The sequence below is a fragment of the Octopus sinensis genome, linkage group LG10 (genome assembly GCF_006345805.1).
Source record: "Octopus sinensis linkage group LG10, ASM634580v1, whole genome shotgun sequence".
Taxonomy (NCBI): Eukaryota; Metazoa; Mollusca; class Cephalopoda; order Octopoda; family Octopodidae; genus Octopus; species Octopus sinensis.
In genome coordinates, this window is record NC_043006.1 from 80,388,842 (window position 1) to 80,412,781 (window position 23,940).

At 33.2% G+C, this 23,940-nt stretch overlaps 1 protein-coding gene across 1 annotated transcript; it reads right to left on the reverse strand.

Annotated features, from left to right (window-relative positions):
* Positions 1 to 244: 244 nt before the first annotated feature.
* Positions 245 to 19,802, reverse strand: LOC115216540. Its single transcript, XM_029785994.2, has 2 exons — positions 19,661 to 19,802; positions 245 to 2,038 (listed from the first exon to the last, which is right to left on the reverse strand). The coding sequence occupies exon 2, from the start codon at positions 1,471 to 1,473 to the stop codon at positions 376 to 378; it is 1,098 nt and encodes a 365-aa protein (XP_029641854.1). The 5' UTR covers positions 1,474 to 2,038; positions 19,661 to 19,802; the 3' UTR covers positions 245 to 375.
* Positions 19,803 to 23,940: the final 4,138 nt, after the last annotated feature.

Here is a 23,940-nt window from a genome sequence, read left to right on the forward strand (position 1 = left end):
TGGTATATATGTCAGTATGTTTGCATTCCTTTTTGTAATATCTTTGGTAGCATTTAAGACGAAAATGTCGTCTTACAATTTTCGTTGATAAAAATGATATGCTAATTATTAAGCCAATGAAGGAATTTAAAATACAGGCTATGAGAAAAAGTACACCGATTTCATTCAATTTTGGAAAGAAGCTAAATATCCATGTTAAGCCCATTACAAGGCTTAGCTTAAAATAAACCTTAAATTTCGTCCTATTCTTTACTTCCAGATATTTAGATGAGTTTTTACTTGCTAAATAGAGACCTCTGGCAGTGAGTATGAAAGACAATATATTAAGGAACAAAATTATTATTAGCGGCACTGCAAAGAGCCACAATCGAGATTTTATATTTGTAATCCAACAAAAAAATCCTTTTCCATATTCTGGGAGAGTGCATGGTTCCCGGGTGCATATTGAAATACGAGTGAGATTGTCACAATTATAAGTGGACATATCCAAGCATATAAAGAATAGTAGACAAGTCTCTTTGTGTCTTTTTCTGTACTTCGAAGCGGTGTAAATCCTGAAAAAGTGTACCAGGCATCAAATGACATGACATTCATCCAGAAGAAAGCCGCCAGGAAAAAATAATGCATGAGAACAGCTATTGTTGTACACAAGGAACTCGATGTAACTTGTGGTGAGATAAGAAGCAGGAGTTCTGCTGTAAACAATGATAATAAAAGGCTAATGAGAAGTTTACCTGGTAATGTAAGGAGATCAGGTATACAAAGATAAACTATGATAGTAATGAATAAAGCAGGAATAGATGTCACTAGTCCTACTAACGTGATATAGCTTGCAAAAGTATAATATTTTCCCATCCCATGTGTTCTGTTATTTACACAAATACTTATACCTTGTGGATCATGAATGAATGCTGATTGGTTGAGTAGAATGTTGGAAGCATTTAGATAAAGATCTCCATCACTAGTGATGTAATATTCAGATTTTTCCAGTCTTTTAGCTGTACAATCTAATCTAGAATTATAGTGAAAATGCCGACATCGTTTCTTTTGTTCATCGTAAAAATATCCTTGTGAACAAGAGGGTAATTGTTTCGAATAAAGTTTACGTTGGAACATATTTGAAACTTCAAAATAATTATCATTATAGTTAAATATTATTGTTAGAGGGTATTGCGGGGTTAAATATGGTGATCTTTCATCGATAGTTACATTACAGAAAATATCATTAATATGAAAACCGTTGCAGATGGCGCAGTGAGTATTCCTAAATTTAGTTCCATTTGATTTCACAATAGCCATTGGTCCAAACATACACGAAGAAACTAAGGATGCATTGGTAACGTCTGGAGGACATTTTGCAACGTAATGAATACAGTTATATTTGTAATCTTTATAGTTTGATGGCGCTTCAAACAATGTTTGGCAGTGATTCTGTATCTTGTCAGGGAAGAGTGACAAATCTATATCCATCATCTGATTACATTTGTAGTGAACTGTCCATAATATGTATTCCTCTCCATTACACAGAGCACAGAACAAATTCCTGTAAAGTCTTTTAGTTTGTTTTCCCAAAGCAGGTATGTTGTATAATCGGTCATTCTCTCTGGTGTTTCACAGCCAGTAACGTGATCTGTAAATGAATAGTCGCTTGGGCAGCGGTCAAATACGAAATAACTGTTATTAGCATCAATTTTCCTGCAACTGTAATCTGTTGACAATGTTCTTTGATTTATATTAGTTTGATTTACCCAATCTAAGCAACATTCATTATACAGGTAACAATATTTATCACACGAACAATTGCTACACATTGCTTGATTACATTTAGGATTTTTTGTAAAACAACTTGACTGTTGAATGACTTCGTCGCCAAAAGCTATCATAAAGATGAGTAGCAGATTCTTGGAGTACTGGAACATTTTGAATTCCGGTGTGAGAACTTTGTCCTTGAGTTAGTGTTTTTATATTTTCGATAATAAAATATTGTTTCTTAAATAGGTAGACAGTTTTTCCTTTGAAGCAATCAACTGTTGCATATCTGAAAATAAAGAAAATATATATTAAGATAATATTTAACAAATACCATGATGCAGAACATAACCAGTATATTAATATTGATAATACAATATCCTAACCCAAAACAACTTCAAACAGAATCATTCTCAAATATATTGCTTTTTGCTTCTAATATGACATTTGCAAAGGTAATATTAGAAAAGTAAGTTAGAAAAAAGTCATATAATTGGTAATTGGAAATTAGCGAATTCCATAAGTAACGTATATGCAAAATAGAGACCATAAGATTAAAATGACATGGGATTATCATGTGTCTATCTCTTACTCTACAAATTAAGATTTTAAATGCTTATATAACATTATATAACATTGATAAAGAGCTCAGAGCATTAATGACAAATACTAAATTTGAAATGGCATTTAGATGCATTTAGTTCGGTTGGCTATTGATATTCTAATACCATACATAATAACAACTGTATTGGCATTAGCATTAAAAAGCACAACTCAATATATAAACATGTTTAATACAAATATAAATATGCGTAAATATAAATTTGATATAGGTATACGTACAGGTACATATATATATATATATATATATATATATATATATATATATATATATATATATATGAGAAAGGTTGAGTACAATTTCATCCTTTTTACTTTATGCATGGATTAAAATTTTTATAAAACTTTTAATATTTCTTCTCCATCTTTAATTGTTTGTTGAATTTTTATACCTCGACCGTGTTCTTGGCCCCTAGTGGCTTCCCCCACTTCCCTCCCACATCCACAACATAAACCATGCTCTTCGTCTCTTTAATTCTTTCTCCTTACCTTCTGGCCCCTCTAAATTTCTGTTCATTCTTGATATCAAATGTTTATATTCAGCGATCTCAGACAACGAAGGACTTCTTGCACTAAAATACTTTCTAGACCTTCGACCTGACCCCCAACCTGGCACCTTCACAATTCTTTGTCTAGCCAAACTTGTTCTCTCCATTAACTGCGTCTCGTTCACGGTGGATTTTTACCAACCGTTCTCAGGAGTGGCCATGGGAACGAGAATGGTCCCCAACTAAGCGAACCTGTTCGCTGGTTACGTTGAGGCCCAAATATTCTCACAATTCCCTGGTCCCACTCCCGACCTATACAATCGTCATATCGATGACTGTATTGACGCGACCTCACTCTCCCACTAAATGACAGAGTTTCAAATGCCGACCTGTTCAGCAAGTTTAAGATTGGTGGAATCGAGAGCTTCCTTATGCAGTCGCAATTGTGCTGGGCTGGCCATGTCATCAGAATGAGTAACAAAAAATACCCAAAGTCCTCATGTATAGCTAGCCTAATAACGGAATGTTGGTCGACTATGGGTCAGACATAGGAACACGCTGAAGAGTAATCTCTCAGCAGTGATGATAGCTCACAACACTTTTGTCACTTTTGTGCGAACAGCCTCGGAGCGAACAAAATGGAGATCGTTGTGTCAAAATGGTATAAGAAACTTCGTTGCAACTGGTATTAGCAGACTTAGGGTTGCAAGGCAAAGGAGAAAAGCGGCTACAAATATACCACCTGCACTCACTTATAATCGTCAAACTTGCAGCATCTATATATATATATATATATATATATATATATAAATTTATAATAAATATTAGGGAATAAATCCAAACTTACAGGGAAAAATCAGATTTAGGATTGAATCCAATTTTATAGTAAAATATTATATTATATTAAATTAGAGATAAAACCACTATTAGGCAAATCATACAATGAAAAACTTAAGCCAATACATAATATATTTAATTTATATTATTTAAATATATAACAAAATTATTTAAAAAATATAATTAATATAACACTACGATCGTTTCATGGCTGTTAATTTCTTTAAATTTTCGAGTTACAGTCATTCATCAGGTGGTTTAAATATTTAACTTGGCGAGGTTTAATCAATGACTAAACCTCGCCAAGTTAAATATTTAAACCACCTGATGAATGACTGTAACTCGAAAATTTAAAGAAAGTAACAGCCATGAAACGATCGTAGTGTTATATTAATTATATTTTTTAAAATAATTTTGTTATATATTTAAATAATATAAATTAAATAATATTATGTATTGGGTTAAGTTTTTCATTGTATGATTTGCCTAATAGTGGTTTTATCTCTAATTTAATATAACATATATATATATATTATATATATATATATATATATATATATATATATATATATATATATATATATATATATATATATATATATATATATATATATCTATATTTAAGAGATGAGGAATTATGTACATGTTTTGCCTTATTTACATTTGACGGATATTTGTCTTCATCTTGTTTGTTGTTAACACAACGTTTCGGCTGATATACCCTCCAGCTGATATACCCCCAAAACACCTGATGAAGGATGTAGGGTATATCAACCGAAACGTTGTGTTAACAACAAAGACGAGGACAAATATCCGTCAAATGGAAATAATAAAAATAATGTAAGTAATGTAAATAATGTATATATATGATGAGTCTGATGTTCTATCTTGTATCCATGTGTGGTATTTTTGTTTGGTGAATATTTTATTTGGTGAATCTTTATAATATTATTGCAACAAAACGTCTGTAATCCTTCATTTATGGTCATTGATGGGTAAGACACTCTAAGACGAAGCTGTATTAAATAAAATTATCTAAACCTAGCGGGGTGTTTTGCCTTGTAAAAGTATTTGTATTATGCCCCTTCAATACAAGGGGTATACTGTGCTCAGTATTACTAATGCAGTTTGCTGCTTTATGGTACGGTTCTGTGAATTCCTGTTACTGCAGTTAGCATGTTTAAAAGTGATTTGTTTTCTTTAATAGTTGATAGTTGATCTCTGTCGTTTTTGTAGCTTAGTTACTCTGCCGAATATGTTTCGGTTCTTATTGCTTTTTTTTTTCTTTCTCAACTTGTTTCCTGAATTATTTGTGTGTGTTGTTGGTATTTTGTGAGTGAATTTTTTTATGCGTTGCCTTTTTGAGTTGGTGTTGACTGGTATTTTAACGGTATTTGTGTGTGTGGTGTGTGCATGCGTGTTCTTGTATATATATATATATATATATATATGGTTAGATATATTGCTATATATATATAAATATATATATATATAGTTAGATAGATTGATAGATATATACATATACATGTGTGTGAGTGTGTGTTCTTGTATGTATATATATATATATATATATATATATATATATATATATACACATACATATATATACATATATATTCATGTGTGTGTGTGTGTGTATGCGAGATTAGCATTTGTGCTTGTGGACGTGGAATGTCTGTGTGTTAGTTTTGCATGTGTGGTGCTTGTCTGTAGGTGACTATGATATATATGTGTAAGTTGATATGGAAAGTATGTTACAGATAAAGTATGTGCAAATTGAGACAATGTGAAGAGGCAGAAGTTTGAAGGGAAGAGAAACTCCTTTTCTCTTTCTGTGGTGGCGAGTGTTCGGTGGTGATTCGATGAGCAAAAATCGATCGAAATTGGAGCAAAACGCGATCGAAATTGACAGAGAGTGGGTGGCTCATTGTTGAGCTGGATATCTCGTATGTGCTCCGAGAAGCAGTCGGATAGACATCGACAAAACTGTTCGAAACGTAAAAAAGCAATAGACGAGGCTTGTAGAGGTGTAGCTAAAAGAAATAGTGATGTAAAATGGAATGATTCTTGATAATAACAGTGGGGTTGATGGTTTCAGTGCGTAGCTGTAACGAGAAATTATAGGTCAGGATTGGTTTGAGACAGGTATGGTGGAGAAAGAGTTACTAAACAATAAGACACGGTTGTCGCGGCTACTTTTAAAGCAAAAGTGAATTTGGGAATAAGCGGCAAGTGGCAGAAAAGTCAAAAGGCGAAATAGGGTAGTACATTTGAGGTTAAAGTAAAAGGATAACAAATTGGTATAGTAGAAGAAAAGGCGGTTTGTGGTAGGTCAGACTTGGTGAGAATCTGTGGCGGCTGGTGGTGGATGAAAGGAGGTTGGATTGGTGAACGTTTGTATTTATAGTCGGAGAGGAAATTGCGCGATGTATAAAGTAGAATATATATTTTATTAGGTGACATTTTTTTTTTCGAATTTTAACGCTTCTATGATAATAATTACGGAAACGACTCTGTTTGTTCAGACGATAGAAAATTTATATGCAAAACTCCTAACTACGCATTCCATTGTCATCTTGTTAACAATAATGCTACAGCCTATATGAAAACCAACTCTACCTGTTACCATGCTAATGAATTGCCAACAACTTCAAAATGGGTTATGGAAAAGAACATTCAGCGCTACTTGAATCACTTAGATATAAATATCTAAGTGATTCATACATTATCATAAAACATGATGTAGACACTGGGTAATATATGCAGAAAAAGTAAGGAAGCCATTCAAATATTTCTACTAATAAACATGTCACTTCACTTCTTTTTCTCTTCTGTCGGATGGTTCAGCTATAATGATAAAAGGGACTGGTTGTAGACGCGTTCAAAAGGGGTCTGCATTTTGTAATAAAGAGAGTCTCTTTACTAATTTGTTGGCTATAGGTTCTATCGTCTCTGAATTGGTAGAGTGGAAAATTTCTGAAGCTTGGATTTTTGTTATTGGCGCAAATGTCGATGTGTCGGCTGAATGCTATTTTTCTGTTTTGGAGAGTTTTGATCTGGGATCTGAGCAGAGCCATTCTTTTACGTAGACTGTTTTTTGTTTGGCCAATGTATTGCTCTTGACACCCAGAGCAGGTTAGTGCGTAATTTTCTACGCGTGGAAGAAGTGAGGACGAACTTCGCTGGTCTGGTGTTGGTTTGCCATCAAGACAGAAATAGCCAGATTCCTTCTTTTTCTACCCAAAGGTATTTCTGATCGTATCATGACACTAACGTTAGAATTTGATCATAACACCGTTTCACAATTTCTCTGACATTCCTATACATGGGAAAAACCTAAATTATGTGAAGTCATTTACATATCTTGGTAGTAAAGTGAATTCGAGTGCTTCGGAGAACTTTTCTCCGAATGCTTTGTGAAGAATTAAGACATTTCAAAATGCCAAGCAAAATTAATTTTGAAGCACAGGATTAAGTTGATTTGATTAACTGGGAAAATTAAGTTATAACATCCCCTCCAGTTTTACGGAACTTTACAAATGTTGATCTTCTTAAAACTCATTCAGGCCCATTAACAGCAATACCTCTTCCCTATCATAGCCAAGGAGTTGAGCATGCTATCAATTTAGTGACAAAAGCTTCCGAAGTTAGAACAGGTTACGAAAATTGGTACAAATTCATATTAAATGTAGTCAAAATCCAAAATTTCGACCTTCCCCTTGTAAATAAATATATTTGCAGGCGTGGATGCGTCGTAATAAGCTTGCTTACCAACCACATGGTTTCGGGTTTTTATATACGAGTGAGTGGACAAATGAAAGGAGGGTACTCAACCAACTTAATAGTAGTTATATGCTTGGATAAAAAATAACAATTTGACGACAAGAATCACGCTTCAACCTTAAGAGAACCAACGAATTTGAATCAAACTCTTTTGATATACACACACACACGCATACACACACATATACACACACACAAACACTCACATATATACATACATATATACATACATATATACATACATATATATATGTATGAGTTTGTGTTTGTCTTTGTATCCCTGTTTGTCTCCCACCATCGCTCTACAACCGGTGTCGGTGTGCTTACCTCCTATTAACTTAGCGGTTCGGCGAAGAAGCCGATAGAGTAAGTACAAGGCTTTAAAACGTAAGTCTAGGTATTGATTTGCAAACCTTTCAAGGCTTGTCGCAATCAGATGACTGAAATAAGTAAACGAATATATATATATATATACATGTATATATATACATATATATATATATACATATATATATATATACATACATATACATATATATAATACATACATATATATATACATATATATATACATACATATATATATATATATATACATACATATACATATACATATATGGTGGTTGTCTACTCCTTATGCAGAGTTTAATCACCTCCTGTACCTATATCTTCGAACCATCATGGCATCTGTTGTGGTCTTTTTAAACCAGACAATGTTCTGAAAAGACATCCACATACATTGAATAGCCGACTTGGAACACCAAGAACTGCAGATAAGTTCCGACCTTTCTGGATCTTAAAATGTCTTTTGATCCACACACACGAGAATGACAATACATAATTTTAATTATAATTACTATTATGATATTTTCTTACGTATTTGTATTGACTTTTGAAACGTTCTTTTGAACATCATCTCTCCATTTTTATAAATGGTCATAGTATTTTACACCAATAGCGAACTTTTTCGATTGTTATTTTCATATATTTATTGTTTGCTTTAGCAGGATATTTCTGAATATGATGAATTTTTATTAGAGATTATTTTCTCTCTTTTTGGACTCTTCAAAAAGTTTGAATTGTTCTATATATATATATCATAATGATATTTAATCTCCGATTTTGAAGCGACAATTTTTAAATATAAACAAATGACCGAAAAATGATGAGCTACCCTCATCCTGAATCGAATCCACCAATCGTAGCTGTCATGGCTCCTTGCGAATCTGCTTGGCCAAACGCTCACCCATCAATTTCAGTCAAATTTAGTTAATATATACTTAAACTGTCTGAATACTACATAAATAATATTTTTATAAACAAACACGATGTATGTACGTATGTATCTTGAGAACTTCTAAGTGCAAACCATAACTTTGTGAGAGAATTTCTGATTAATCTTATTCTTTCTCAAAAGAATTATATGCATACACACACACACACACACACACACACACACACACACACACACACACACACACACACACACACACACACACACACACACACACATTGATATTAATTTTTTATGGCAAGTTATATATAAAAACAATTCAATATTCAACTAAAGAATTGCTCGATAAATTTTTGCGGAATACATGTTTATATTAAACTTTTACAAGATGGGTGTGACAACGACTTCCAGATGTCGGCCTGCTATATATGTAGTGAGCAACTATGTATGGGTGCATGACAAAGCCTAAAAGAGGAAGGAAGGAGAACGACATGAGATTGTGACAAAGAGACGACAATTAACACACGCTCATTTCTATTTTTCTTCGTCCCCATTTCTGCATGCATTCTTTTCTACGCCCTTTTCTTTATGTCGCCCTGTTTGCACTAAATGAACTCGAACTCGCTGCAACTGATTGCAGGCAGTACAGGAGGAATCGTCTACCCGCAAGTGCCAGTGAAACGAGGATAATTTCCGGCCTCAGAGTTCTGTCCGTTTAGGCCAAATATTACTGTGCGATATGTATGTATGTATTTATGTATGCATGTATGTATGTATCAGTGTTCAGTTTTTTTTCAGAATTTCTTGCCAATACAGAAAGACCTGCTTTCTAACCTAGATCCAAGTCTCTTTCATTGGAGTTTCAACAACATCAGAATGTGAATGTTTTGTTTTATGTATGTATTTTCATGCATATATACCTAAATCTTCTGGAAAGTCTGACCGATTTTTACAGTTCCAGTGATTGGTGGGTACGTATGTATGATTGTATGTATGCATATAAGTGTGTATGTAGTTGTCTATCTATCTATCTATCTATATATCTATCTATCTATCTATCTATCTATCTATCTATCTATCTATCTATCTATCTATCTATCTATCTATCTATCTATCTATCTATCTATCTACCTATGCATAAGTATATATATATATATATATAGATTCGAGAATGTATAGGCATGTAGATATGTAGATATGTACATATGTGTGCATGTATGTGTGCGTATACTTGTATGTATGGATACGTCGCGTATGCATATGTGTACTTTTGTATATGTATGTGTATATAGGTGGGAGCATATGTATGTGTTTGAAAATGTGTATATGTGTATATATGTAAGTATATGTATATATATGTGTGCATGTATATATATGTATATGTAGGTATATGTATGTATGTGTATATGCATGTGTGTGTACGTGTATATATGTGTGTGTGTGTGTATATGTACGTATATATATATGTATATATATGTATATATATATATATATATATTTATATATATATATATATATATATATATATATATATATATATGTTGATTGAGGATGACATAGGGTGTGTAATGATACCAACAACCGGACATATCCCTAGTTGCAGGAGACAGGTTTATATATGTGAGAGTGGGTAAGTATGTAGACACACAAGATAGGCTTAAAGCATGTAACGTGGGACTGCTATAAACTGACCACTCGCCTCAACTATATCATATTTCACTCCTCTTCCGTGCCCCCGATAATCAAAAGTAATTTACGACGCTCTCCACAGCTTCAGAATTTTAACCCATTATCTCTCTATCTTAATCCTTTTGCCTTTACGACCGCTTTGTTTACTTTTGTATCTTTTCATCTTTATCTCAATTTATCTTTATTTTTGTTATTTTTATTTTTTACTCTTTATTTTTTGTACCTTTTACACTTTCACAATACATTTCTAGAATTTATGACCCTATACCTGACGTTCTTTATATCTTTATATATTTACATTTTTACATCTTTAATTTTATTATATTTTATATTTTATTATCCTTTATAGTTATATATATATTTTTTGTGATCCCAACTTCATTAACGTTTCCTCCCCCTCCCCTCTTTTCCCCTTTTTCTCTTTCTCTCAACATCCAATTCCTTCCCTTACAAGAAGAATAATCCCAACCGGAATCTACCCAGTATTCACTCTATATTGAGTGAGAAAACGGTATGGACGATTTTTTGGAGTCTAATAATACCATGTACGCCTACTTGATTATGAAGATTTACAATCATACTTTCCCAGTGATACTCGGTTTACCTACCATTATAAACAATACCAACTGTTTTATCTCAAACCTTTCATAACGTGGTACAAGTTTTTGGTTTAGCAATTGCATGGGGCTGAAGAGGGCTTTTGAACTATCTGTTATGTCGATTATGCATTGATGTAAGAATAAGTTATTCTATAAAGCTCGAAACATATGTACCGCGACATCCTTTGTGTCCTGTTTTTCATTGTATTTCATTTGATATATATATATATATATATATATATATATATATATATATATATATATAATATGATAAATGCGAAAACTAATTTCTGTGTGTCTGTGTGTCACACTTTGACACCCGTCTCTCACTATTCAATGATACTACTAGTAATATTCGTGCTGGAGTGAGAGTAATAATAGAGGCATAAAGAAGATGAGGGTGATGGCTAAGACAGACAGAGAAAGAGAGAGAGAAAGAAAAAGAGAGAGAGAGATAGAGACAAGGAAGCTTAGAGAGAGTTGATGATGTTTTATTAAAAGTAGCAGTGTTGGTGATGCCAGTGGGAGTAATAATAAGAGAGAGAATGCATGGGTATGTGATAGAAATAGGGACTGAACACTGAATCAGAATGCTGAACTAATGGTAATGGGATGATAGTAATAGTATGAGCTGTAGTTGTGTTAGAGACGGATGCAGCGGTAATTATGGTGGTGTTGGTGGTAGTCGAGGCAGTGAGGAATTACGGTGAGAGTAAGCGATTTGAAAGACAGAGGTGAGGATGGTGGAAGGGAAGGCGGCGAAGTCAAAGGTATTGATGATGGTGGCGTCAGACGTCTGAATGGTGTATATGGTAGATCTGATGGCGATGGAGATGGTACTGTTGTTTATCATGCAGCCTCGCAATAAGTTCCAAGTCGACAAATTATATCATTGTTTTGATGAAAATTGTTCATTGCTTGAGAAATATTCAAGTTTAATAAAATTTAATATGTACTCAATGCATGAAGTGTCTTTGTAGTGCTCAAGGTCTAATGAAGAGCCCTCCACAGACGCTAGCGTAACAGCCACCCGATAGGGTGGCTTTTAAGCTAGTATATATATATATATATATACACACACATGCATATATATATATACATATATACATATATGTTATGCACACGCACACACGCACACACACATATATATGTGGTATATATATGAGGTAAGTTGAGTTAGCAGCTGGAGTAACCGTCCGTCTAACGGATTAGAATATGCGTTCTTATTCCCGGTATCAATTACCTACATTAGCCCTGGGCATGGGTATGTAAGCACACTATGTTCATATGGTACAGGAAATACCAGAATAAACAAGCTTTTATCATGAATCAAATTTAAAATATGCAGAAAATGTTGAAAGCTTTTAAGCAAGAAGCAAACAAATTGACCAACATCGGTTAATCATTTTTTAATACAAAACTTTTACATTGCTTATAGCCGTTTCAGTACCAATGTCAGTCGGTGCCTCCAAGGAAAATTATGAAAATAATATTCGTCATCTTTATAGCAAATCCGATCTACTACATGCAGCTTCATCAGAGCGAATACGAATACTAAAAGAAGAGGGAAGAGGAAAGAACAGGTCCTCGAGATTCAGAAAGAAGGCCCAATAAATTCGAATCATACCATTCTGCAGTATAAAGCTTGAGTCGATGGGCAAAAATAGTAAACTAGCAAATAATCTACAAAAATAATTGGTGGGTTAATCGTTTTCCTAGGGGTACCAGGGTGTATAAATAATAATAAAACTAGTACTTAAGTATAACAAGACTCGCCAATAACTTCAGAGAAATGATAGTGCTTGTGATTTCGTAAATAGAGCTAATTAATATTTATCCAAAAACATACCTGTAAAAAATTTACGGCTATGTTTTTGGATACAATTTGTCGTCATATTGACACAATATGACGACAAAAGCAGTCCTCAGTACTCTACCAACATGCCAAAGACCAACATGGAAGCACACGGGGTCGACTTGACAGCCGCATTTTATCCAAGCAACCGAAGGACCCAACACTTAGACAAATACAGGAGTACACTTAGACAAATACAGGAGTACGTCTTCATAAATGAAACATCCCCAATAATCGGAGATATACGTAGGAGGTAGTGATAACCCAATACCCACAGTTTATACATACACATGTAGATTTGATAGTAGGCTGTTACATAGACGTGTATCTCTCTGTATATATATATATATATATATATATATATAGATTATATATAATATATATATATATTATATATATGTAAAGGGGGAAATTGAAAACTCAAATCCTACGTAGTCAAACAGATTCTCGAACGCATAAATGAAGATATTCAATCAATGTAATTGACTTATATATATTTATACATATCAACATAAAACATGCATGTACAGGCATGAAGATTCTTCAAGGGCATAAAGAATAAAACCAAACATACATAAAAAATATAGAAGAAATATAAAAGCATATACCCTTGGAGAATCGTTACGCCCGTACATGCATGATTTATGCTGATGTGTATAAATATATATGATTCACTTACATTGATCGAACGTCTTCATTTATGCGTTCGGGAATCTGACTGGCTAGGATGTCTTCGTTTTCAATTTCCTCTACTTTGTATTTTTTCGCATTGGTCCTCTACGAGCACTCTGTAAATATCCCATACTTTCTGTAACATACTTAATATTATATATATATATATATATATATAAGTATGTATGTATGTATATATATATATATATGTATACAAAATGGGACAAGAACGCAAAACATCCGGACAACTAGGTGATACAAAATGGGACAACAAAACATCCAAGGACGTCTCATTCGAAGTTTTTTATCTTCAGTCAAGAACCAGATTATCCTCGCAATTTCGGTTGTCCGGATGTTTTGCGTTCTTGTTCCATTTTGTATATATATATATATATATATATATATATATTATTATAACGGGAAGCTTTATGAAAATAAACAAAGACGAAGGCAGTGGAAAACAAACGAACAATTGTATTAGTATGGCGCTCAGGAAATAAATAAAACAAGTCTTTAACGTTTCGAGCCTACGCTCTTCAACAGAAAGATACACAGAGAGAGAAAAACACAGAAAGAAGGAGAGAAAAAAAATGCGTGCAGTAGCTAACGAATCAACATGGCGATCTGATTTCGGCCAGAGGTCAAAGATCAAACATGAGACGCGAGAGCGAAATAAGGGGAGATAATAGGGTTGATAAATGGGTTGAGGGACCAGCTAAAAGTGCGTGGGAGGGGTCTGGATGTGTGTATGTATAGGGTTGGTGTATGTATTAGTATGTATAAGGGTGTGTGTGTATGAGAGAGTATTAGTGCGTAAGATTGGTCTGGACGTGCGTATGTATGGGGTTGGTGTATGTATTAGTATGTATTAGTACGTATTGGTATGTATAGGTGTGTGTGTGTGTGTGTGAGAGAGTATAAGTGCGTATGCGGGTCTGGACGTGTGTATGTATATATATATAGCAGCGCATGTACACTTTGTTCTCTTATATGTAACTTATATATATAATATATATATATATATATATATATATATATTATATATATATGTATATATATATATGGACAAATGATGTTGGCATCAATTTTAAAATCCATCTAAGACTTGGCATCCGTGCTATCCGCCCACTACAAAAATCCAACTCGATATACATAGCAACATTACGTCACAATTACTTTACCTCAATCAGTCCAGCTCTCTTTATTACCATGCCAAAATACGTCAAAACGGAAAGGGATCCCATAAAATTCAAATTTCTTCAGAAAATCCCGAACCGGGACATACCCGGACATACCTCCAGCAATAGTAACTCTTTGCTAGAGTGGGCCATGGTGTCCCATATATGACTAAAATATTTCAGATGGCGCTGTTACGTTAGACATACTCTGGGCCTATATTGGTCTAAGCCTATCAAAGTTATATATACATATATATATACATACATACATACATACATACATACATACATACATACATACATACATACATACATACATACATACACATAATATATACAGGGTGATTCAAAAGTCTCTATACATAGGAATATATATATATACATATATACATACATACATATATATAAATATATAGATACGTATATATTCTTTTATCTTTTATTCTTTTACTTGTTTGAGTCACTTCACTGCGGCCATGCTGGAGCACCGCTTTTGTCGAGCAAATCGACCCCAGGGCTTATATATATATATATACATACGTTTCGAAAAACAATGCAAAAATGTAAGAAAAATATAAATCATAGTGATTATAGTTATAATTGAAACTAAAAAATTAAAATTAAGAATAAAAATAAAAATAAAATTTATTTATTAATTTTTTCTTCTTTTTGCGTCTCTCTCACCATTATTATTGTTGATGAAATTATTTTTCCCGTTCACAACTTGGTTCGTAAATTATCAGATTTCCTTTATTGCCCCATCTGTGTTCTCTTATTGTATCATATTTTATTTTTATTTTATCTTATTTTTATTTCATTTTACTTCATCTTATTAAACTTTTTTGATATCCTTCAAAAGATTCCTCACTGAGGAGAATGACAATGCATAAATTAAATTTTGAATTTTATTTTTATTTTATTCCTAATTTTAATTGTTTATTTTCACTTATCATTATAATCACTATGATTAAACATTTTTCTTACATTTTTGCTTTGTTTTTCAAATAGTATGTATGCATTGAATCCAGTTTTATAATAAATCTATTTCTGTTTCAACATCTTTTCTCCATTTTTTAAATATTTGTTTATGGTATATTCTTATACCTATAACGAATCTCCTCAAATATTTCTTTCATATTATTATTGTTTTGGCTAATTTTCATGAATATGATGAATTCTTCATTATTTACATTATTTACATTCGACGGATAACGTTTCGGCTGATATACCCTCCAGCCTTCTTCGGGTGTCTTGGGGAAATTACCAACCTGGCTACTCAATCCTAAGGTATTTTTCGAAGTTATTATTATTATTATTATTGTTATTGAGTGAGACAGCAGTTCAGGCCATCAAAGTGACACTGGGGTAAAATATACGAAGCCCAATATACCCATCATGACTACCCGTCTGATAAAGGTACACCAGGCACATGCATCACAACCATATGTGCGCGACATGGTGATCTCATATCAAGATAAACAGCACATGACCTTGCAGGTGGGGCCCAGTTAGAATTTTCTTCAGGCTGAGTAGCCCATCTCGCTCAAACGGTCCCTGAATAAGGGTTGTTTAAGGATGTTGAAAGAACCACCCATGTTTCCAGAGGTGAACTATTCAAACCCCAAAGAATCCCTCTCAACACATGGCTATGATGCTCCCCCACTACTTCTGCTCGTGATCAGAGATGCACATATCGTCAGCCACTAAGGGACATGCTCAACTGGTTATGGTCAAACAACTGACAAGCAAATCTGTGGTATTGAGCAGAATATTTGCTGTAGCCCATCTTTTATACCAAGACAAAACAATGTACATGATAACACTTCCAATTAGTTAAGATCAGAAGCCATGAGAGCCACTGCCTGGTACTGCATCTATTATTATTATTATTATTACTTTTATTATTATTATTATTATTATTATTATTATTATTATTATTATTATTATTATTATTATTATTATTATTATTATTGTTCAGGTCATTGCTTGGAATCAAACTTGGAATCTTAGGGTTAGCAGCCCGCGCTCTTAGCCACTACGCCATATAGGCACGGGCATATGGCGTAGTGGTTAAAAGCGAACAACAACAACAACAATAATAATAAATGCCCTGATGTAGTACCAGGCAGTGGCTCTCATGGCTTCTGATCTTAACTGATTGGAAGTGTTATCATGTACATTGTTTTCTCTTGGTATAAAAAATGGGCTACAGCAAATATTCTGCTGTACCCTTATCAGACGGGTAGTCATGATCGGCATACTGGGCTTCGTATATTTTACCCCAGTGTCACTTTGATGCCATGCACTGCTCTCTCACTCAATAATAATAATAATAATAATAATGATAATAATAATAATAAGAATAATAATAATAATAATAATAATAATAATAATGATAATATAATAATAATAATAATAATAATAATAATAATAATAATAATAATAATAATAAAAACATACAGAAAATTACACTACTAGGCACCGCACACATCCTACGCAGAACACTTTTCATACAATAACCATCAGAGCATCACAACAAATCACAGCACATACCTAAGGCACACAGAGCTGCGCTCGGTAGTGAAGTGAAAGCACGCTATAAAAATAAAACTACTGAATAATAATAATAATAATAATAATAATAATAATAATAATAATAATAATAATAATAATAATAATAATAATAAAATCGAAAAATAACTTAGGAATGAAAACCCGGGTTCAAAATTTCCCCAAGACACCTGAAGAAGGCTGGGGGATATATCAGCGGAAACGTTGTGTTAACAACAAACAAGATGAGGACAAATATCCGTCGAATGTAAATAATATAAATAATGTACATAATTCCTCATTTCTTAAATATAGAACTGTATGATGAATGCTTATTAGAAATCACTTTTTCTCCCTTTTTGTTTAGATCCCCACAAAAGTTTGAATTGTTCTTTTTGAACTTACCTTTTCTCTCTCTCTCTCTCTCTGTCACACACACACACACACACACATATATATGTAGGTAAATGTATATGTAAGTAAACAGATAAATAAGTCGATATATAGTTACATAACTAAAACGACCAGAAAAAGCACACACACATGCACACATAAATACAAGCATACTTACATACATACATACATACATACATACATACACAAAAGAAGACTGAAACACATGATCATACACACACACATTCAAGCATATAAACATGAACACACAAACACATGAAATCATGAATATGCAGAATACATACATACAAACATACATACATATGTGTATACACTTGCAATTGACGCACATACATGCGCACAAACAAACAAACAAAATAGAACGCAACCCCGATAACGGACAGAGTCAATGGCTATTGAAGAGTTTGCAAGAAGCAATGCTAATTTTAGAAAAATTAATTAGATAAGTAAGTGGAAAGAGTGTTAATTAATAAGGCATTAAAACAAAATGACATTCCCCTGATACAATAATATGTATGTATGTATGTATGTATGTATGTATGTATGTATGTGTGTGTGTATGTATGTATGTATGTATGTATGTATGTATGTATGTATGTATGTATGTATGTATGTATGCATGTATGTATGTATGTATGTATGCATGCATGCATGCATGTATGTATGTATGCATGTATGTATGTATGTGTGTGTGTGTGTGTGTATTCGTCCATCCGTTGATCGTATGTTACTTTAACGTCCCTTTAAATTTTATCCCAACTGGTTCGCCAGCACTGGGAGTGATCTGCTGAACGGAATGTGTAAAGGGGTAAAGGGGATCAAGTCCTATCACCACTTTTTGCCGGTGGCAGGAGGTCAGACTTTCTCTTATAATGCACACAACCTGTAATGGTACCACAAGATGTCTCCTTCGACACTCTATAATTCTGACAACCCACCACACAGAATTATATTTATCTACCTGAAATGAATGAAAAGTACACGAACTACTTAGATGGTATCTGAAGCAAAAGCCCGACAGCTACAACAAATTGAATAAGCCAGTCAATTTAGCGAAGTAACCACTTAGGAATCATACGCATGTGCACGCGCGCACACACACACATACAGCCTACACATACTACACGCACTTGTATGCACACATACACGCATATATATGTATATATATATATATATATATATATATATATATATATATATATATACATATATGCATACACGCATACACCGCACGCACATACGTATATATATATATACATATATATATACATATAACACACACATTTTTATATATATAACACACACATATATATATATATGTGTGTGTGTGTGTGTGTATGTATGCATATATATATGTATGTATATATATATATATATATATATATATATATATATGTGTGTGTGTGTGTGTGTATGTATGCATATATATATGTATGTATATATATATATTATATATGTATATATATATATATGTATATATATATGTATATATATATGTATATATATGTAATATATATATACATATATATATACATATATATATGTATACATATATACATATACATATATATATATACATATATATATACATATATATTACAATATATATATATATATATATATATATATATATATATATATATATATATATTATATATATATATACATACATATATGTATGCATACATACACACACACACACACACATATATATATATATATATATATATTCTTACGCTTACCTATTAAACTAACTTAAACCTTGTCTCCAAACGCAATAACACAGCAAGTGACGCGTCGAATGTACAAATCACAACCAGTTATTCCGACAACTTTATTCTCAGTCTGCCACGTCTCCTCTACATGATGTTATACATAGTATATATAATAGAACGTAAAACCTCGTTTCTGAATTGTGCCCTCAAAGAAATTATTAGAAATACAAGTTGTAATGAGACAATTACAAATTAGTAAACGATTTGGCAACTTACGTGACAGGAACATATTTCAAACCTTCATGACACTCCTAAAAGTGGGAGAAGGAAGTTGTTACGCCAACTACGTCTGGAATGTTGCTTGCTGATTTCAATTGTATATATTCCAGGACCGTAAACAGTTTCTGACTGTTGAGTTTGTAATTCCTGATTCTGAAAGTTTTTTCCCAAAGTTATTTATTTTATAGTAATGTATGAAATAAAATAAAGTAAAATATAAAAAAAGATTTAGCCAATGGGAGCTTATAACGTCATTAGAGTTCACTGAAGACGTAGGTCATATTTGATCTTGGTTTTGCTCTATTTTATTTATTTTATATGCTTTTGGTTTCAAAACAATTCCGTTAGTCGTATGCCTCTTATAAAACAATAACGATGATATACTTACACCAATTACATTAATAGTAATATTGACTATCAAATTTACCCTATGCGTGCTCACATTTATTTTATTGTGCTACGAAGTTTACTATTCAATAATTTGCGTTTTTAATAAAGTGGACGCTATAATGCATTTATTCAATTCACTTAAGTAAGATTTGTATATTTTCAATATGAATACTCATCTAAATTGATCATCGTATGTTCTAACACTCTGTTTCAAAAACATTTGATAATCGAACGAGCAGTTTGTTAAACTTGTAATACTCAAGGGTTCTGACGACGAACCAATATTCGAATATTCGCATGTTCATGCTTTAAAACTGTTTGGCAATTGTTGTCCAGTAATCTAGATAATCGTCATGTAAACACAGTAGAAACATGAACCAATTAGTTATTGAAGTGACTTTGGCTGGAAGACAAAGAGGGTTTGAGAGAAAAGTGCATTTTCAGGTTAATTAATCCCATGACACGTTCGAATCTATGACTAATATATAAAAGAATTTTACCAACTGCATCAAATATATGGTTTAATAACGGATACTTTAGAAATACAGTTTAGGTGTTGCTATTGTTTAACCAACACATAAACACCGATCAAATAAAGATAAGATCAAAGGGATGGCAGCCATGATCATTTTTCTTTTTTCTTTTAAGAAACCTTGTGTTTAGGACTACGTTGTGTACAACTGTAAGCTTGGAACGTATAATTTGAGCAAGATTTGACTGCTAATTCTAGCAATTTTAGAAGAAAATAGTGGCTTCTTGTGTTAACTCGGTTTCGGTAATTGTTCAGCTTATTTATGATGATAGCAAGTTAATACAAACTTCCTGATGTATAAGAATTTTAATTATGTTTGCTTTTGATTGCAATTACTATTCTGTTAACCAATCATGATTTTATGCGGGAAACACACCTCTAAATTTGTGTGCATACTTTCTGTATGCGTGTGAGTGTGTGTGGTGTGCGTATGTTAAGAGTAGATCTGTTTTAAACCGAAAGAGGGAAAGAGAGAGAAAGGGAGAGAGAGAGGAATAGAGGGAGAGATAAAGAGATAAAGAGAGAAATTGCTGACAGTATGAGGTACTAAACCCCGGTTCGCATACCATTGCTTCGTTTCATTTTATGTCTGATTAAAACATATGGTTCCGCTGGAAAAAAGTTTGAAGTAATTTGAGAATCGCATCGCGATTTTGATCTGGAAAAGAAAGAACAAAAACAAAACTTTTCATTACTCTTATATACCTATTTCTTCTTTATTATGTAAAGGTGCGCGGTCTAGTTAGGGTGATTAACGTGTTCGGCTTGCCATCATAAGAGATTGGGTTCAATTTCTGGACCGGACGACACGGTCTGTCTTTCAGTAAAGCATTTCCTTTTAAATTGCTCCAGTCTGTTCAATAGAAAATGTACGCCAGCTGTGTGCATTTCTCTCTCTCTTTCTCTCTCTCATACACGCATACACATTCTCCCTCTCTCTCTCTCTCCAGTTGTCACATCCTAAATATGCTACTATTTCAAACGATGGGGAAGCATAGATGGTGTCTGTCTGCACACGAGTACTCAGTCATTACGTGAGAGAGAAACAAAAAAAAAAAACAGAGAAAATTACGAGGAGAAACCGTGAAGAAATATTTTAAAGGGAAGTGGTATAAATCTGTTCATGGCATCTAGATTATGTCCCTTCAACAAGTTAAATGAAGAGTATTCTTAATGTTGATCTTAAATCTAAAAATGTCTATACCTAGTGTGGTATACTGCAGTCCTTTGGGTTCCGCTATCTCGCTTTGTGTATAATTTACACAAAAATGTCTACGTGTATGACAGAAGACTGGTGGTTAGCGTATTTATTTTTGAAGTCCCTTTGGTGCAGTCCGAAATATTATTTTTATTTTAATTTCCTTATTTGACTAAAAAAAAAAATGGGTACCTCGGCGACGAAGGCAACTGTACTAGCCTTGCACCTCTGGTCAAGAGGTCAAGTATCTGGACTGTCAGAGTTGAAGTCATATGTGAGCATTTTATTATGTTTCCTTTTTTCATAACAACAGCTGTAGAAAGCTTTCACAGAATGTCTATTGAAAAATGTCTAACATTTATAGCTATTGGGGAAATGTTTCTCTGTCAAGACTAGTAATTTTTTCTGTTTGGTCATTAGTGATCTATTTTCTAGCGAACTCTGCTTTATCTATCGAGTGGACGATATCAAACATTGTTCGAGACTTATCCTTTCAATATGATAATACTCAATGACAGTGTAACTATTTGTCCACCGTTGCAGTTCTGCATTCTATTACGAATATCTTTTACGGTAGAATACTAACAGAATCGTTGGTACGACCCACAAATTAATTAAAAGCATTTCGTCTGTAAGTACTTTCCGAGTTTAAGTTTCGTTGAGGTCGACTTTGTCTTTCATCCTTTCGAGAGACAATTAAATAAATATCACTTGAGTACTGGGGGGTGTCAACGTAATCGACTTTCCAATTTCCCAAAATTTCACGCCTTGTACCTATAATAGGAAGGATATGTTTTTGGCTGCTAAACCTATATCTGTCCCAATGGGGGTTTATATGTTTGCAGGTTGGCTTCTTTGTAAATTTGAGTTTGTGATCCTTTAATTTTATAAAGGCTCACTCTTTTAGTAACATTCTATAACATCATGTATTTTATTACGCATTGCAATGACTTTAACCTCATCATTGGTGTCTTTATATATATATATATATATTAGTGTTCGGCTTCTTATATTTACTATCGTACCTCATCAATAGTATTTATCATTTCTAGCTTCGTATAAATTATTAGTCTAATCAGAAAAAAAACAAAACAAAAAAAGCGATTACGTAAACAGCTTAAACTACTTTATTCTTTGTCCCTGTTCACCTACCCCCACTAGGCATACATTTTCTAGATGTAAACATTCAAATTTAACAATATTACTTCTCTAACCGGTTAAGGAGACATAACCTGGAAAATGCCACTTTTCATTAAGACATTCTCCGTGTATTTCTTCTTTTTCTCGCATGCCTCCTCTCTCTCTCTCACACACACACACACACACACACACACACTCTCACCCCCCCTCTCTCTCTCTCATATGCACACTCATCGATAATATTGTTCATTTTTGGAGGTCTGAACAGTAAAAAGCTGAAGGGAATAATGAAGAAATGTGGAGGACAATGATGGAAATAAACACGGCTCAGGTAGTACGAATATGAATATGCAGACCAATTAAAGGCCGACTCCGAGACAAAGATGGGACAAAACTTGTATTAGTAACGCAGTAGAAAATGACGTTATATATATATATAATATATATACATATTGGTCTCTTTTGCTAAGTTACGGGGACATGAACACACTAACATCAGTTTTCAAGCGATGGTGGGGGGACAAACACAGACACAGACAGACAGACACACATATATACTACGGGCTTCTTTCAGTTTCCGTCTACCAAATGCACTCACAAGGCTTTGGTCGACCCGAGGCTACAGTAGAAGACACTTGCCCAAGGTGCCACGTAGTGGGACTGAACTCTAAGTCATGTGGTTGGTAAGCAAGCTACTTACCACACAGTCATAGATATAAGGTTGAAAAGTAACACACGAGTTGATATCTATAAGGAAAGTTAGACAAAGCAGAAGATGCTAAAATAATTTTATCATGAAATACGTTTTGTGACGATTATTACCGATTTCAGTCTTATTGATTTTCTCGATAAAGATGGATATTAATTAAGAAGAAAAAAAAAATAAAACGAAGGAAAAATTAAATGAAATGTTTTGTAAATATTTCCATAGTCTTCAAATAGTTAAGACATTTTCCTTTTTTCTGTCTCTCTGTCTGTCTGTCTGTCTGTCTCTCTTCCTCTGTGAAGGCTCGGTAG